Genomic DNA, 17,935 nt, shown 5'->3' with positions numbered 1-17,935 from the left:
GGCAACAGTGGGCACTGCTGTCTGTACACTGCACTGTTACAGCTCTTGGCCTCCGTTGTGCGTGTGCGTGTGTGTTCACACTGCCTTCTGGGTGTCTGTGGAGACCTGTTTATTTGCTTGAGGACATACTGTATGCCTTCATGTTGGTTACTCATCCTTCCTCAGTCCCCGAAGTACAAGAATTCTCTAAGATTCCTTTTCTCTTCCCTTCCTAGCCCTTCCCTTTTCTCTTTTTTTCTCTCCCCAAACTCATCTATCAATTCCTGCTGCTTCAGCCATCACCTCTGGAAGATGCTTCCCAAATCTATTTCCCAAAGCATTTCCAGCTGCCTGCTGGGCATCTCCATCTGGAAGTCCTTCTTGCGTTCAGAGTTAACATGTCCAAAACTAACTCATTAATTCCCCATTAACTCTCCTTTTTTCCAATCTCTGCTAATGCTAGCACCATCATCTCCAGGAAACATGTTTGAAGCTTAAATTCAGCCCTTATCTTTCCTTTCCTGCTTGACCCCTTCCCAGTGTCTCCCACATGCAGTCAGACTAGACTATCCTATTCCACCTCCAGTCTGTTGCCATCATTCCACTTTCCTTTTCCATCCCAGCTGCCACTAGCCTAATTTAGGCCTCATTATCTCTCACCTGGTCTATTGGAAGAAGCGATTCCTAACTAATCCTTCCTCTCCTTTTTACTGTGCTTCTGCTGTATGGATTCTGGAAATAGCTGCCTCCTCCTCTTCCTTTTCCAAACCTTCACACATATTGTTTCTTTTTCAAAACACCTCTTTTTTCACTTCCCCTCCCGACTTCAGGTCCACTGGCTACTTCCTCCTTACCCTTTAGGTCTCAGGGAGGTCTCTTTGAGCTCTCCTTATACCCCCAGCTATGCTATGTTAATTGCCCCTTCTCTACACTCTCACAGCCTTTATTTATGCCTCATTTTATTATGACTTTTAATCCAGATGGTATTATCCATATGAAGGAAGACCATAGCTCACCAGTGGTCATCATCACGTTATCCTCTGTCTGTTTCACGCTGCGCCTGACACATAGTAAGCATCAGCTGTATTTTTGACTGCATAAACTTGAGAACACCAGCCTCACCATTCTCCTAGCCAGCATCCATTGTTTGTTTTTTTCAGCTACTCATGACTTCACGATCTTTGGGATATGGCCCAGCCTGTCAGTGTCCCTTCTAAAGAGAGCCACTGAAACTAAATCAAGTGTTCCAGGTGAAGTGTGACCTGGACTACATAAAACATGTTATCTCTGTAGATATAGAGCCCTGGGGTTTTTTAATGCTCAGGAGCAAATTTTCTTATTCTCTTTTGGTTGTGTTTTTTAAGGGTGTTAATGAAGTAAATTTAAAGAAGAGGTGTTTTGGAAACAATTGTGTAATTTACTCAAACTGTTAATCTCTTCTCCAGATTGTTAATTACTGTCCTACATGAAAATTAATGGCTAGAAGGTGTGCTTTTCTGACTGCCCTCTTGATTTCTGTTAACCAGTCCACTACCTTTTATTTTCCTGACCTTTGCAATAATGCTCTCTTAAAGCGGCAAGAGATTTAATGATACACAATGTTTGGGGTGGGACCTAGGAAGAATTTCTTAACTTTTGTTATTGTGGGAGGTAGAAAAGGAAACTATAAGAGATTGTAAATGCTAGTAAAATGGGGAGGACTTTGAGAGATAGGAGAAACAGAGTAGAAGAAAGAGAAATAGGAGTTGAGAAAAAGTAGATGGCAAAAAAATAAGAAAGAGAATGTAATTTTCTGATCATTTGATCACCTACCATGTGCTTCCACAGTGTTATGTACTTTACTCATGTTGTCTCTTCCATACAATGACTATGGAAAGTAGACATTTATTAACTTCATTTTATAGAAAAGGTGACAATCGGAGTCATACAACTACTGAATGGAAGAATTTTTCAAACCTGGTTCTAAAGGACCATTGTTCTAATTTGGCTTAGCAGATAGTTTTGTTCATGAAATAAAGCAGATGGAGAGTCACTATGGACTCGAGAGCCAGTTGGCCTGGGTTCAAATCCTGGCTTCTATCAAAGCTCTAATGCCTACTAGTTCTGGTACCTAGGCAAGTTACTTTATCTCTGTCTCCTTCATTCTTCTCCACTGTAAAATCAGAATAGCCATTGTACCTTCCTTTTGGAGTTGTTGCGAATTAATTTTAGTTAATATATAGTAAATGATTAGAACAGTTCCTGGCACATACAAAGTACTATAGTGTTTGTTGTTGCTGCTGTTGCTGTTATTAGTATCCCCTGTGAACTGTCTCATCTCTGAGAAGCCTGAAGAAGGTATGGTCAGAACCGTTGCCAGGGCTGTTTCATCAGCTGAGTTGGTCAGACTTACCTCAAGGTGAGCCTCTTAGAGTTCTTACTGTGTCATCATATCCTTCATCCCTAACCAGGCTTGACCCCCAAAACAGACGGACAGACACGCACGCTCGCACGCATGCACAGCCTCATCTTCCTCTTTTTCCCTTTCCAGAATTAGGTGCCAATTTAGACCTTCTCTTTAATGTTATTATACAGAAATGGAAGAATAGAGTCATCTTAGGTGACACATAAATAAGGATAAGTAGCATAAGTTAAAATTTGTAGTTTAAAGCAAAAAATTTAGGAAAAGCTCCTATTTTACATTTTCTTTCTCTAATATAGGATGCTTCCTAGCCTCCCTTCAGTTAAAGTCTGTAAGATTTAAACAGATCGTTACATGATGATAAAGAACTTTGGACATCCCCAATGATTGTTTCTACTGTGATATAGCTTAATTACCTTAATTTAACTTTTATCCCCGGGAAATAAAAAGTTATTTTTAAAAATCATTAACTCTCTGACTTGCAGAAGATCACTGACTAGATTGAGGAGAAAAATATAAGAAACAGCTGTAACTTAAACTTTGCAGAAAGCCTGAAGCACTCTCTCTTTTTTAAATATATTTTATTGATTATGCTATTAAAGTTGCCCCAATTTTTCCCCCTTTGCCCCTCTCCACCTGGTACCCCCCTTCCCTCCAGCAATCAGCAATCCCCCCTCCTTAGTTCATGTCTGTGGGTCGTGCATATAAGTTCTCTGGCTTCCCCATTTCCTGTACTGTTCTTAACATGGGCCTGTCTATTTTGTACCTATCAGTTATGCTTCTTTAAAAAAAAAAAGATTTTATTTATTCATTTTTAGAGAGGAGAAGGAAAGAGGAAAGAGAGGAAGAGAAACATCTGTGTGTTGTTGCTGCTTATGTGCCCCCTACTGGGGACATGGCCCGCAACCCAGGCATGTGCCCTATACTGGGAATCAAACTGGGGACCATTTAGTTTGCAGGCAGGCACACAATCCACACCAGCCAGGGCTCAGTTATGCTTCTTAATCCCTGCGCCTTTTCCCCATTTCTTCCCCTTCTCCCTCCCAGCTGATAACACTCCAAATGATCTCCATATCTATGATTCTGTTTCTATTCTGGTGGTTTCCTTTGTATTTTTTAGATTCAGTTGTTGATAGTTGAAGCCCTCTCTTATTTTGAAACTAACGAAAGGGCAGGAAGGGGCCCTTTTGAAATTCCTGCTTGGAGACATGAGGAATAAATATTTTTCTAAACTAATAGACTAACTCATTAATTTTGGCTTAGTTAACATAATTAGTATCAGTTGATTCTTTGTTCTAAATTCACCATGAAAGTCTTAATAATTCAGTGAAGTAGTATAATACAAATTTTTAATGGTTTCTTACCACAGTCTTTTTTTTATATTTGTGATGACCCAGTAGATTGAACGCCGGCCTGCGAACCCAAAGGTCACTGGTTCGATTCCCAGTCAGGGCACGTGCCTGGGTTATGGGCCTGGTCCCCAGTTAGGGGCATATGAGAGGCAAGGTAGCTCTCACAAATCAGTGTTTTTCTCCTTCCCTTTCTCTCTCCCTTCCCCTCTCTCTAAAAGTAAATAAGTAAAATCTTCAAAATATCAAAACATTTAAAGAGAGTACACAGTGCAAAGTCCCCTTGCCACCCAGTTCACCAGCCCACAGAAGACCACGGTTATTGTTTTTTTGTGTTGATACTTTATATATTACAAATAATTTTTATTTTCTCTATCCCACTTACTCCTCCTACCACAGTGAAGTGGGTCGTAGAGCAGATATATTGCCCAGTGTTTACAAATGAGGAAGCTGAGGTGCCAAGATTCAGACACTAAGGACAGCCTGGACTGGAACCCCCTTCAGCAGGGCATTCTGTTCACCAAAAGAGACCTCCTGTGACTCGGTGAAAGGGAGCCCACTTTGAAACCCTCTCCAGAGCAAGCAGTCGTCTCCAGCACTGACTTAGCACTTTAGCAAGAAAGAGCTTTCTCTCCAGAGGCCTTTCCCTTCCCCTGCCCTCCCCTCCCCTCCCCTTCCTTCCCTTCCCCTCTCCTCCCCTTCTTCCCCCACTTCCCTTCCTTTCTTCCTTCCTTCTTTCCTCCCTTTCTTTTCTTTCTTTTTTAAATTCCAGCAGAGCAGAGCTGATTCCCTGAGCAGTGGGATGTGACTGAGCCAAGGATTGTCCCACAAGAATGTAGGTGCTTGTGCAGCTGGGCCTCTTCTTGTGTCTTTTCCCTATCTGTCCCGTGTCTATCCCCAGGGCCACAGGACAGAGGCTGTCTGTTCCTTGTATCTGTTTTGCTACCTCTGCTGGGAAGCCTTCCCTGATGCCCCGTGATAAGAACCCCCTGATGCTCAGTTGAGAAAGATCACCTGGGTATTCATGGGCTCATTCACTTGATCCTCACAATAAGTGCATGAGACAGGCATAAGGAAACTTGAGTGAGGCACAGAGAGGCCAAATGACCTGCAGGCAAGTGGCCCCAATAGGACCTATGCCAAGACTTTCTCATGACAGTTATCATGCTTAGTCTACTGTAGCAGGCCACCTTTGTGGATGGCCCACACCCTTAGCTTCTGCCTCCAATGCTCAGGTAGTATTTAGGGAGGTAAAGGTCATGGGCTTGGGGATCAGCAGGTGCTGAGACCTGACATTGGCACTTACCAGCTCTATCATTTAGGGCACATTTCTAGTCTCTCTAAACTTTGCTCAGCTGAAAATTGGAGATGATAAGATTTGACTCAGTGTCCTTGCAAGTTCATAGCACACCATGAGAAAAAATGAGACCGTGCACACAAACACAGCCATCTCGGTGCTTGGTGGGATGGGAGCAGTCAAGTAATGATCTGTGATCATTATAAAAACTTGCTTTTTAGATCCAGTTCTCTTCTCTTTCTCCAGGGATACAGAGGCCTGGACTCACCAGTCTTTGTGCTGGGGGCAGTGTTTTGCTCAGAACAGTTGACGTTTTGAGTTGGGGCTCCAAAGATACCTATCTTGTCAGACAAACAAGGGAGAGGCTGCCGACACCAGCAGGTGTGAGAGTGCTGGGGTTTTCCCCAAATGATGGCAGTTTCCATTGTCTGGACCTTGCAGGTGGCCTTAGGAAGTGTTGGGGGAGAGAAGCCTAGAGAGGTAAAGAGGGACCAAACCTGTACAGGATGTAAAGTGATAACAAAATTGGCTTTTGATCTCCATGATGGGGATCTAGGGCTATTTTAGGCAGGATGGAAAAGAAACAGAACTTCCTGGGTGCCTCCAGCTACCCCTGAGCTGATTGGTAGCAAGAACAGCATTTTTGTTGAATGAACTCATCTGTTTCTTTTCCCAAATGCCAGTTTTCTTTATGGATAATTTCCCCAAATGCCAGTTTTCTTTATGGAAAATTTCCCTAGATTTACCAGTCTACCCTTTCCATTGAGAGGATCATTTCAGGTAAAGACAATCTCATGAATTTGGGAGTAGAAACAGTTAGGAACATTCAGTTGTAAAATCAGAAAGGTTTTGATTATTGGGAGTAAGGACTAAAAAAAGAAGAAAAAACAAGGAAAAAGACTAGAAAGCCATTTCTTAGCTGGGCCCATCTGCAACACAGCAAAATCAATTCATAGATTTCTTACTAAAACCATGGAGGAAAACATTCTCTAATGTTTACGTTGAACAATAGATAGTCCATAGAAAATAACAACATGGTACCAGAATTTCTAATTTTATATATAGAACACATCACCAACACTTGCTTTGTTTAATATGCCGTCTTGTTTCCTCGTAACAGCCATCTTGTTTTATTTTCATGAATGTAAAATTTTTAATTATAACCTAGTTTCCCCAGGCCTTGCTAACCTGTGGGTAGTTTTGGGGTTACACTGAACAGTAATAACTCAATTTTTTCCGTTTTTACCAGCAATCAAGCAGAATAATGCCCCTCATCCAAGGGGTCCATGTTTTAATTCCCAGAACCTATGAATATGGTAGGTAAGTTACATGGCAAAGGGAAATTAAAGCAGCTGACCTTAAAAGGAGATAATCCAGGTGGGCCCAGTGTAACGGCCCTAATAAGAGGGACACAGGATTGTCAGAGTTGACGTGATTATGAAAGCAGAGGCTTGAATGATGTGGCCGTGAGCCAAGGAATGCAGGCACACTCTAGAAGATGGAAAAGGCAAGGAAACGAATTCTCCCCTGGACTCTCCAGAAGGAAACACAGCTCTGCTGACACCTTGATTTTATCCTTATGAGACCCTCTGACATCCAGAACTGTAAGATAACAAAACTGTGTTATTTTAGGCTGGAAAAAAAAAGAATTATATCATTTATGTATAATGTACTATAATCCATTTGATTATTGCTTGTGAGCATTGTTCTAAGTATTAATTTATTATAGTACCCATAGTTTTTCTTTTTTTATTGATTCCATTTAGTTCTGGTATAACAACCATTTGTAATACTTAAAATGAAAACAACGAGGAAAAAAAACTGTGTGTTCCAAGAAAGTATTCATGGCCTTAGTTATAGTAGTAATTATAAAAGTTCAATCCTCAGAGCAAAAAAATATGACATTTTAAGTTGGAGTCTCATTGTTGCCTAGAGTAATAATACTTTGTATAAATAATAGGAAATGGCAAGATATTTCCTCATGGCATTCATTTCCATTTTATTTCTCAAATACATGTTGGGTCATTTGGATTAGGTTTAATTCTTTCATTCTCTGTGCTTCTTCTAGCTGTGAAAACAAATTATTTTTTATCACTTCCCTTTACCACCATCACCAAATAATACCTCTTCATATAAACCATATAGTCTGCATTATTTCAATTGCTGTCAACTACTACAAGCAGTTTAAAACTATGGGTTGTTCTTTTAATCAGAGCAAATGGTTAATATTCTGGGGTAGGGTATAGACAATGGAAAAAGCCCAGGAAAAGGAGAAAGCCAGATCATCAAGCCTCACAGTTTGAGACGGCCACTTTTAAAGCCAGCCATGGTTTTCTCAACTTGTTTGCTGAACTCATTGTTTCCTCTTAATAACTCTTTCTCCCCTCAATGCTATTTCTTTTCAACAAGTTCCATTGTGTGATTTTGGAAGTATGGGCATATTTGCAGCAATTTGCTACCATGATCTGACTGATCTTATGAAAGTATATTAATCTTATTTTTTTTTAATTGTTGGCAGAGGGCTTGTACAAGACAGCCGGAATAACCTCCAGTTGAGGGGCTTGGTGGTGCTACTTATTTCTAAAGCAGCTGGGCCCAGCAGCATGAACGCTTCCTGTCAGAACTATGACATGGTCAGTGGGATCTATTCATGGTAAGAAGTTAGTCTTTTGACATTGCTCTTTAAATTGTATTTTCTTTTACTGAACAGTGGTAGGAATCACTGTTTAGTTCTTTGTCATTCTCTTAATTGAAAGATAGATTAAAATATTTTGTAAGGTTGAAACATAATGAATTTTTATTGTTAACAAATCTGGTAGTCTTGGTTGTTCCATATATAACTCTAATAGATTTACCCATCTATATGTGGCAAATACTTACATTGCTACACTGGACATTTAAAATTTTCTGTTTGTTACTACCCCTCCTCCCCCATCAAGGTATTATTACATTTTTGTAGAGACGTCTTTGTCACTTAGTCCAGGATTTTTGAGTTTTAAACCTACTTAGACTGATACATAGTTGTAAAAAATGATGCAACCACCATTTTAGCAGATGTAGTCTATTTCAGTGCTGTATCATTTCTTTTATTTTCTTTTATGGTGAAGAGGTTTGTACTGAGGTTACTGGAATAAATCTTTACATCTTACACATTTAGATTAAAAATAAATTTATGAGTATGTTAGTCACATTTGTTGAATCTAAAACAAACTTCAAATTTTCATTTTGTTTTTTAAAAAATTACTGCATATTTTTAGTAATAGTTTATATCATCAATAACTTTATTTAATCTTAGTAGAGTGTTTGACACTGTGTTAAAAGCCTCTATAGAAATAATAATCTGCAGGAACATTAGCACATCAAATTAAAACTACCCTAAAAATATTGGTGACAAGGAAATTTTTCTCGTGAAAAGAAGCATTTCTAGAAACTTTGACTTATGTTTGATATATGAGGGGGATATCCCCCCCAAAAGTCAGAATTATCTTCTGGAGAGTGGGCTCCTTGTAGTACAGGCTTCCCTCGTTAGGTCAGTGTTCTCGGAACCCATCTGTAGCCGTGTACTAGCTGGCGTTGTTGTGAGAGGCTGTGTTCTGCTTCAGTGAATTTTTTTTGAAGACTCTTTCAGCGCATTTGTCCATTTGATGATGGGTGATTTATGAGTGCACCTGCCCACACTGCACTGAGTGTTCAGCAATGTTTGACCAGAAATGACGTAACCCCCAGGCCCCACCCTCCCTATTCACCCTATCTGACCCTGAGCGACTGCTTTTTGTTTCCCTAGTTGAAGAAAGTTCTCAAAGGGAAACATTTTGCCAATGTGAAAGAGGTGAAACAAAAAACGGCAGAAGCACTAAAAGAATTCAAAATCCACAAGTTCAAAAACTGTTTGAGCCGAGGAAAAAAAATGCCTCTATAGGTTCATTGCATCAAATAGAAAGTACTTTGAAAATGACTGAAGTTAAAACATGTAAGAATAAATACACAGTTTTTTATAAATAAATTTCGTTTTGTGGCAGCCCTCCTTCATATCTTGATTTAATTTAAAACTCAGTCCACATACTAAATTTTTTTAATTGTTAGTGATCTTATTCATACATGTTTTTTTTCCTCTATAATATGTAGAAATGATTATTGATTGTTAACTATGAAGTCCAATGATCCTTCCTCATTAACAAGCAAGCAAAATTATTACTGTTGTGGCTACAGATGACCCCCTCGCCCGCCTCAGCCAGAATGATTTTTACAGACCTTTTACCATTTATCCATGAAAGCATCTTTACTAAAAGAGATATTTTGGCATCACTTTTAATTCCTAGTCACTCTGGAATAATTTATGTTTTTTGGTGTTTTGTAGGTTGCTGATCATTTTTATGACAGTTATGCCATTTGATCCTTGCAATAATTCTGTAGGTAAAAGTTGTTAAAATACTTACATTACTCCTGAGAAAACACATTAAAAAATCTTGAGACTTTTTCAAGGTGGCACAACTGGCAATTGAGGAAAATTGAGGCTTTAACTATAGTTTTCTTCCAAATCGCATGTGTTTATTTTCTTGATTCCATTCTGCTTTTCTAGCCAGATTTAAATAATTTATTTCACTTGTAGATTAGGCTTACCATTAAATTAATATACCAAAAGAATCTTTTTGTAAGTATTTCTTTGAAAAACTCCTAAAAAAAAAGCAACCTGGCAAATCTTTAATACATTTACATCCTTTCCTGAAACTGTTTAAGGTAGTGGTCAAAACTTTACCTTACAATTTTGTAGAAAGCTCTTGACTGAGTTTAGTTGAAATAACTGGAGAAAACACATAAGAATCCATAATGAATACCAATAACCTGTTAATCCCTGGAAAGCAAACAGGCTGCACATCACCTTGAATCCCATGTATCTCTGTTTCCTGTTAGGAATTCCTTTGGTTTCAGTCTGCTGATTTTGACCTTGTTTTATTAGGCAGTCATCTACTCTTGCAGTTGGATAACCATATGAACCTGTAATGAACACCAGCCAAGTTTATTATCTCTAATTCTAAAATAACCCATGTAAAGTACTATTTGACACATAATAGGTGTTCAATAAATATTTGTTGCATAAGTGAATCATGCCCACTTTACAGAAAAAGAAGCTAATACGGAGCTTAAGACTTGTCTAAAATCCTTTCTCTAGAAAGTGATAGAGTTGGGAGTTAAATCCTAGTTTTAATCTGCAGTATATACCCTTTCTACTGTGTAGGTGGTCTTACCTTTACAAGGTCTGTCCAGAAGGTATCCAGCCATGTACTATGAAAAATAGAGACATTTACCAGAGAAGATATAAGAAACTAGAACATTGTACAAAGGACAATGACACATCAGTCCTCTTCAAAGTAGGCACCTTGGGACCTCACACAGCTCTCCCTGTCGACATCAGCTGCCCCATCATATTTTCCAGAATCTCATTGATGGTCTGAAATCTCTTCCCTTTCAAAGGTGATTTTAGTTTCGGAAAAAGCCAGAAGTCACAGGATGCCAAATCGGGGCTGTAAAGGGGCTAAGTTACCTGGGTAGTTTGATGTGTCACCAAAAAACTCTGCATGAGACATGATGCATGAGTGGGCGCATTGTTGTGATGAAGCTCCCAATCACCAGTTGCTAATAGCTGCAGTTTTCTGAATCATCTGAGTAGTTTTTGTGGAGGAATGTTTGAACTTAATGCAAAATTTGATGAAGGTTCATTGTTGCTCTACTCACTGAGTCATTTTGGGTGCAACTCCACACAGTACACATGCTCACTCAGTAGCTTCTACTGCCCCTACCGACTGGTACAGTGAAGTCGTCATTGTTCACACATGTGCATTCCAGTCCATTCACCTTGGCTGCCAGGTTACAGTGATGTCGCATAAACAGTTCTCCATATTAACAATGGCTGGACTTCTTCCTGACAGACCTCATATGCCTACAGTGCACTGTCATGTGACCTTGTGTCTCAGGTTTCTTATCTAGCCTCTAAGTAACAGCTGCATCACCTTCTGAGCCTTTGCAGGAACATATACATTTGGTAGATGGTCATTTTAACATGAGTAATTATAAAGAACTTTGCAAAAGTGTAGGTGTTGCATTATGAATATAAAAATTTTCCAAATAATATAAATGGGTTTAATACCCAAGTGTATAGAATCCATAATTACATTTAGGGAATAATCCTGATCTCAGGCTATTTTTCTGTAATCAAACTTGATCCAGTATGTCATTGGTGATGCTTGGGTGTTTTATACACTTGTTAATGTGAAAATGTAATTTGGCATAGTGCTATGAGAAACCATTAATTTCTCTATCCCTGAAATCATTTGTTTGGCCCCTACTTTCTTAATTGTTCAAGTGTAACTTTTGTTGAATATTTGTATCTATAATGCCACAGTGAATTATTTAACATTTGAGGAAAGCACTGACTTGAGAGCTTTTTAAATTCACCTCCAAACTACTGGGCTTTACATTGTTGGTGTTTTTCTCTCATAAACTTGACTTTGATGTCAGATAATGGGTCTTGAGTAAATACCTAAGGGACCAAAGTGAGTTAGGTGACCTCTTTTGTTTGGCCTAAGGATATAACTGATGGATATAACTTGTAGATGTGTCTATAAACTTATCATATGGCCAAGAGAGGCAGAATTTCAGTTAAAATGTAATAACTAAATTTTGAAAAACAGGTAAGAGAACTATATTTATAAAAATGCCCTATAAATATCTAACATACTTTTTGCCAAGAAGACTATGAGCATTACATTTATTCCACCAATTCTGAATTAAAAAATTGGTCACAAAGGTAATCAGTCAAAAAAAATTACTAAATTTAATATAAAAGTATCCCTAGCCACTTCCATAAAATAAGTTTATAACTTCCTGTTCTGTTAATAATAGGATACTTCTGTGTACAAAAAAATAGATCATTACAGTATACAAAACATAACATTTTAAAGTATAGACATCTCTAATACAACATGATTATTAAGTTTAAAAAATTTTAGGTGAATTTTTTTACTAATGGTTTATCTTTCTCAGCTGTCTTAGCAAAAATTGACTCAGTTGTTTCTCATCGAACTAGCAGTTATAAAGAGACCACATATTTTCACCGTACCTTCATTGCCTGAAATTTCCCGAAACCTCTTCTTAACTCTGGTGGAAAAGATTGACATAAGTTTGCCAAACACATTTTCTTTTCTTTCTCAGTATTCAGCTAGACCATATTTGCCAGCTTTATATATCTCTGTATCTCGCCAGTGTCTTGGACTTACTATTCATTTAAATCTTTAGATGACTGAATCTTCTGTTAACGTAAGTATTTTAGACCAAAATAAACATTTGAATCACACATTTACAGTATGTGCCTTTTAGAGTAGTTTAATGTGGACCATGTCTTACAGTGACTAACTGTACCTTATTATGTTCTTTGCAACCTCAATTCAGGATATGAGCTGTAATCAGACTCTAAAGCACTCTTCATGGAACAGTCTTAATTTTTTGACTTAGTTAATATATAAAGCAATATACAATGTGACATTTAAAGGAGGAAAAGAAAAGTATTAGTGGACTATCACCAAAAAATAACATAACAAAAAACATTGCAGAATATCTAGAAAGTATTTTTTAAATCCCAAAGCTTTTTTTTTTTTCCATGTTTTGATCTATTTCCTCTTATAATACATTTTATTTATGCACCTCTATTATCTGTAGCTTCCATTCTGGTATATCTATGGCTTGAAGTTTTACTGATAGGTTTCAGACTTGTCTGAGTTTGTGTTGCCCTCTACTCCATTTCTAGAAGGAGGAGAATGAGCTGCTGCTGGGAGACCAGTGCAATGACAATGTTCCTTCTAGGTGGAAGGTCAGTTGATGAATAAGAACAAAATTATGGACTAATCATTTTCCATATTTATTTATAATATATAATGCTGGCTCAAGAAGACTGTATGCTCTACTTCCGACTATTTTCTCCATATTATCCCAGATTCAGCATGTTCCCAGCTCATAGATGTCAGCCAGTTACTACTTGATGATGATGATTATTATTATTAATAAATCTTCAAACAAGGAAGACCTTGCCAAAAGATTCCAGAATGCTGAACCTATAAAGAAAAAGATTAACACACTTGATTGCATAAAAGATAATTCTTCAGTGGAATAAAATTCTACAAAGTCAAAAGATAATTGCCAAAAATCACAAAAATACTTGCAACATACATAACAAAGGGCCAAGTTTTAATAAATGAATCAATTGAGGATCTTTTAAGTCAAGAAGAGAAAGATAATACAGCACAAACATGGACAAAAGATAGGAATAGGTGAAGAAGTATCATTGATGGTTAGTAAAACAAAAGGGAAAAAAGGCTGGACTTCATCATAAGGGTCAAATTGAAACAAAGTCACAGTTTTCTCCTGTCATTGGAAAAGATTTAAAAGTTTGATACCTAGTGTTTTGTGAGTGTTTGTGAGGAAGTAGGTATTTGAATACTTTGTTAGTAGAGACATTAATTGGTATAGTTACTTAGAGAGCAATTTGGTAATAGCTATCAATTTTATTTTAATCCAACTACCCTTTGATGTAGCAAAATTGAGTGCTGATGTATGTACATATTTATAGCATAGTTTGCGAGAACAACATCCTGCCCCCCTTCCCAGAAAAGGAAATAACCAAATGTCCACCAAAAGTACACATGTTGCTATTGATGCAAGGGAATATCAAGTGTTTGTCTAAAATAATTGGAGATGTGTATGTACTGATCTGTAAGGAAAGATCTCAAAGAATCATATGAACAAAGCAAAATACAGAAACATATTTTAGTTTGGTTCCATTGGGGCTTGAGTGGGTGGGCAGTGGATTTTTATATGCATGGAAAATGTTTTAAAGGAGTCACAAAGAGCTGTTTATAGTGCTCTCGTCTGGGGAGAGGCAGCTGGTGGGGGGAAACTATTCTAATTTTATGTCCTCTTTAGCGGTCTGAATTATTTTTAACTGTGTTTCAAGTTTCTTATCTAGCCTCCAAGAAACACCTGTATCACCTAATGTTTTACTAATTTACACTGTTTAAAAACTGGTTAAAAAAAAAACTTGCTGAATGTAGTTAGCCTAGTCCTGTTATTGGAAGGAGGGTCTTACAGTCTGTGAGCTGAACTGAACTTTTTATCCTTGCCCTCCTTGATGAGATGAAATATCCTATGAACATGAGTAATCTATAGGTTTGTTTGTTTTTTTTCATAAAGAAAGCAGGAGTGAAGCAAACTGATGTCTTTAGATTAGCTTTCTTAGGTTTACCACCCATCTTAAAATCGATACCATCAATTTCTTATGTTAATTCTTTTTCAACTCAGTATATTATTCAATTGATTAAGCTTAAATTAATGATATATATGCTAAGGTAATTGTTAGACTTAAAGAACTAATCACAAAAAAAGCATTATAAACATAATAAGTTAAATCTCAAAAGCACCTTAAATTTATTTATCTTAACATTACTTTCTCCTCTAAGGGAAAATTGGTAAGGCTTGGTGTGCTGTTATAGAAAAGTGGTAGGATACTTGGAGGCCTATATGAAATCATAAGTTAAGAAAAGAAGTGGAGAATATAAAAAACTATGAATGAAGCAAGTTTGGGGGGTTTTAAATAAATCTTTAAATTTAGGGAATTGCTTTTGTCTCAACTGCAGATATCGTAGTTCATAATTTATCATTTTAATGTGGTACTAATTAGCTTCTGATGAACTTCTAATTATAATAACCATAGGTTGTGACTATCAGTCCTTACCTCACACATTAGAACTTGTCTGGCACTTAAAATTGCCAAACAGAATTAACAAACTACATTTCCTTTGGGGATTGACCAAATCAAAAAACCACCTTGAAAAATGAGGCTTAAGTAGGAACATGTTGATCATATTATTTATTTAGGGTTCAATTATATTAATGTGAAATAATTAACATTAAATAAATAGCATTAAAAGAAACATTATTTTTGAAGATGACATGTGTAAATGCATTAGAAAATAGTAGAAAAAATCTTACCTGCCTGATAGTAACAGTGGCTGGAGGTTATGGGGAGAAAGACAATTTGGGAATTGGTAGGTACAGAGGAATAGTCAAAGGGAACTTTATTGGTAACATTTCTGTTTTTTTAGATAAAGAGAATCTATTCATATTGTATAGTTAAAATTAACTTCAAAATTAAAAGATAGTTCTACTTCATACTTAGAAAGCAATGAAAGCCTATTTAAGAAATGTGTCTTTTGCACTATAAGAACCTGGGACATGGAAAGTGCTTATTTAAAATGATTATGCTGAATAATTGAATTTAGAATAGGCTTTTGTAGATAAAGATATCTTAAATTCTTTTCAGAGAGTTCTCAAGAGATGAAAGCATGTACAGTTTGATTACATATCCCTATTGATTGTATTCCACTTACAACAATAAAAATAAACTCCAGATACAATTCTAACAATATTATTAATTCATTACAACCAGTACTTATTTTCTTCATTAACTTTTCATTGTTATTTTCAACTTACACAGCATGCACAAATGCAGCAATTATATGTTGAACAAGAAAGAGGAAGGCTCTTTATGTTTAACATACTCTACATCAGAAGTCATTACTTCACCCGAGCTGTTGGAAAAACATAAAATAAGATCAGCCTCTTACAAAACAAGTATAATTAATCACAAAAAGTAGGTGAGCTCAGCTACTAATTTTCTCAGCTGAGAGTTTGTCGTATGAGTACATCATAGCAAGGGAAAAAAAATAAGGTGTACTGTTTTGTTAATGGTAATAAAGTTAAAATCTTTTTATAAAAGAAAACCTGACTTCCAGCTAAGATGGAGGCATAAGTAGATACACTTTGCCTCCTCACACAACCAAAAGAAGGACAACAACAAATTTAAAAACAAAAAAATAACGAGAACTGCCAGAAAATTGAACTGTATGAAAGTCCAACAACCAAGGCGCTAAAGAAGAAACATTCATCCACCCGGTAGGAGATGTGGAGTTGGGCAGCCCAGGTGGAGAGGACACATGGGAAGGCAGCAGCTGGAGGCCTGGGTGGTCCCACATTTGCAAGTGGATAAACCAGAGGAACAGCTGGGGAGGAAGAGAGATCACTCAATCCAGGGTTCCAGTGCGGGGAAAGAAAGCTTCAAAACCTCTGGCTGTAAAAAACTGTGGGGGTTGCAGTGGCAGGAGAAATTCCCAGCCTCATAAGAGAGTCTGTTGGAGAGACCCACAGGGTTATACAGTGTACACAAACCCACCCACCCAGGAATCAGCACCAGAAGCACCAATTTGCCTGTGAGTAGTGGAGGAAGTGACTGAAAGCCAGCCAGGAGAGGAACAAGCAGCATTGTTTCCTTTCAGCCCCTCCCCCACAGACAGTGTCACAACTCAGAGACCTGGGTTCCCCCGCCCTGGCAAATACGTAAGACTCTACCCCTTCCAATGAATTCCAAGGTGTGCTGAGACAAAGAAATATGGCCCAAATGAAAGAACAGATCAGAGCTCCAAAAATAGAACTAAGTGGTGAACAGATAGCCAACCTATCAGATGCACAGTTCAAAACACTGGTGATCTAGATACTTACTGAATTGGTTGAGTGTGGTCGCAAAACAAAGGAAAAATGAAGGCTATGCCAAGTGAAATAAAGAAAAATATGCAGCGAACCAACAGTAAAGGGAAGGAAACCATGACTCAAATCAATGATTGGGAGCAGAAGGAAGAGACAAACATTCAACCAGAACAGACTGAAGAAGGAAGAATTCAAAAAAAAAAAATGAGGAGAGACTTAGGAACCTCTGGGACAACTTTAAAGTTCCAACATCCAAATCATAGGGGTACCAGAAGGAGAAGAGGAATAGCAAGATATTGAAAACTTATTTGAAAAGATTATGAAGGAGAATTTCCCCAATCTGGCCAAGGAAATAGATTTCCAGGAGATCCAGGAAGCTCAGAGAGTCCCAAAGAAGATGGACCCAAGGAAGCACACACCAAGGCACATCATAATTAAGTTACCCAAGATTAAAGATAAGGAATTGATCTTAAAAGCAGCAAAAGGAAAGGAGACAGTTACCTACAAAGGAGTTCTCCTAAGACTATCAGCTGATTTCTCAAAAGAAACCTTGCAGACAAGAAGGGGCTGGCAAGAAGTTTTCAAAGTCATGAAAGCCAAGGACCTATGTCCAAGATTCCTCTATCCAGCAAAGCTATCATTTAGAATGGAAGGGCAGACAAAGTCCTTCACAGATAAGGTAAAGTTAAAGGATTTCATCATCACCAAGCCCTTGTTATATGAAATGTTAAAGGACTTATCTAAGAAAAAGAAGATCAAAACTATGAACAGTGAAACAGAGGGGCGGAGGAGAGGGGAAAATGGGGGGAAGTTATAGGGAATAAGTAGCATAAATAGTAGGTATAATATAAGGCATGCAGAGGTTAAGAATAGTATAGGAAATAGAGAAGCCATAGAACTTATATGTACAACCCATGGACATGAACTAAGGAGTAGGGGATGGTGGAGGGGGGTAGGGTGGAGAGGAATAAAGGGGAGAAAAAAATGGGACAACTGTAATAGCATAATAAATAAAATATATTAAAAAATAAAAAAGAAACTGAAAAAAAAAGGAAAAAAAAGACCTATATGTTGATTAGTAAGAAGACACAAAGGCAATGTCTAGTGCCTAATTCTGCATTTTAAACAGTGTTTAGTTCTTGACATTCATCATAGTAAAATTTTAGTTCTATGCAGAAGACTTGCAGTCACTTAAAATGTTTAATGGCAAAGTTAACTTAATAATTTCATGACCTAACGCTGGTCTTTTGAACCCAAACTCAAGGCACCCCCAGTGCTAAACAGTGTGATATAATAGAGACATGGGTTAAAGGCCAGCGA

At 37.6% G+C, this 17,935-nt stretch overlaps 1 protein-coding gene across 2 annotated transcripts in view; it reads left to right on the top strand.

The window, feature by feature from the left end:
• The window catches only part of PDSS2 (decaprenyl diphosphate synthase subunit 2), a 249,313-nt gene that overhangs the window by 89,969 nt on the left and 141,409 nt on the right, over positions 1 to 17,935 (top strand). For both annotated transcript variants that reach the window (XM_054569790.1, XM_054569788.1), the window contains exon 2: positions 7,545 to 7,679. In XM_054569790.1, the coding sequence (XP_054425765.1) occupies positions 7,545 to 7,679 (135 nt within the window). The remainder of the gene's footprint in view (positions 1 to 7,544; positions 7,680 to 17,935) is intronic.

Source organism: Pteronotus mesoamericanus, unplaced genomic scaffold, assembly GCF_021234165.1.
Source record: "Pteronotus mesoamericanus isolate MK-2021 breed Mesoamerican mustached bat unplaced genomic scaffold, CSHL_Meso_final contig_20, whole genome shotgun sequence".
In the NCBI taxonomy this organism is placed as follows: domain Eukaryota; kingdom Metazoa; phylum Chordata; class Mammalia; order Chiroptera; family Mormoopidae; genus Pteronotus; species Pteronotus mesoamericanus.
This window is presented reverse-complemented; position numbering and strand designations above follow the sequence as displayed.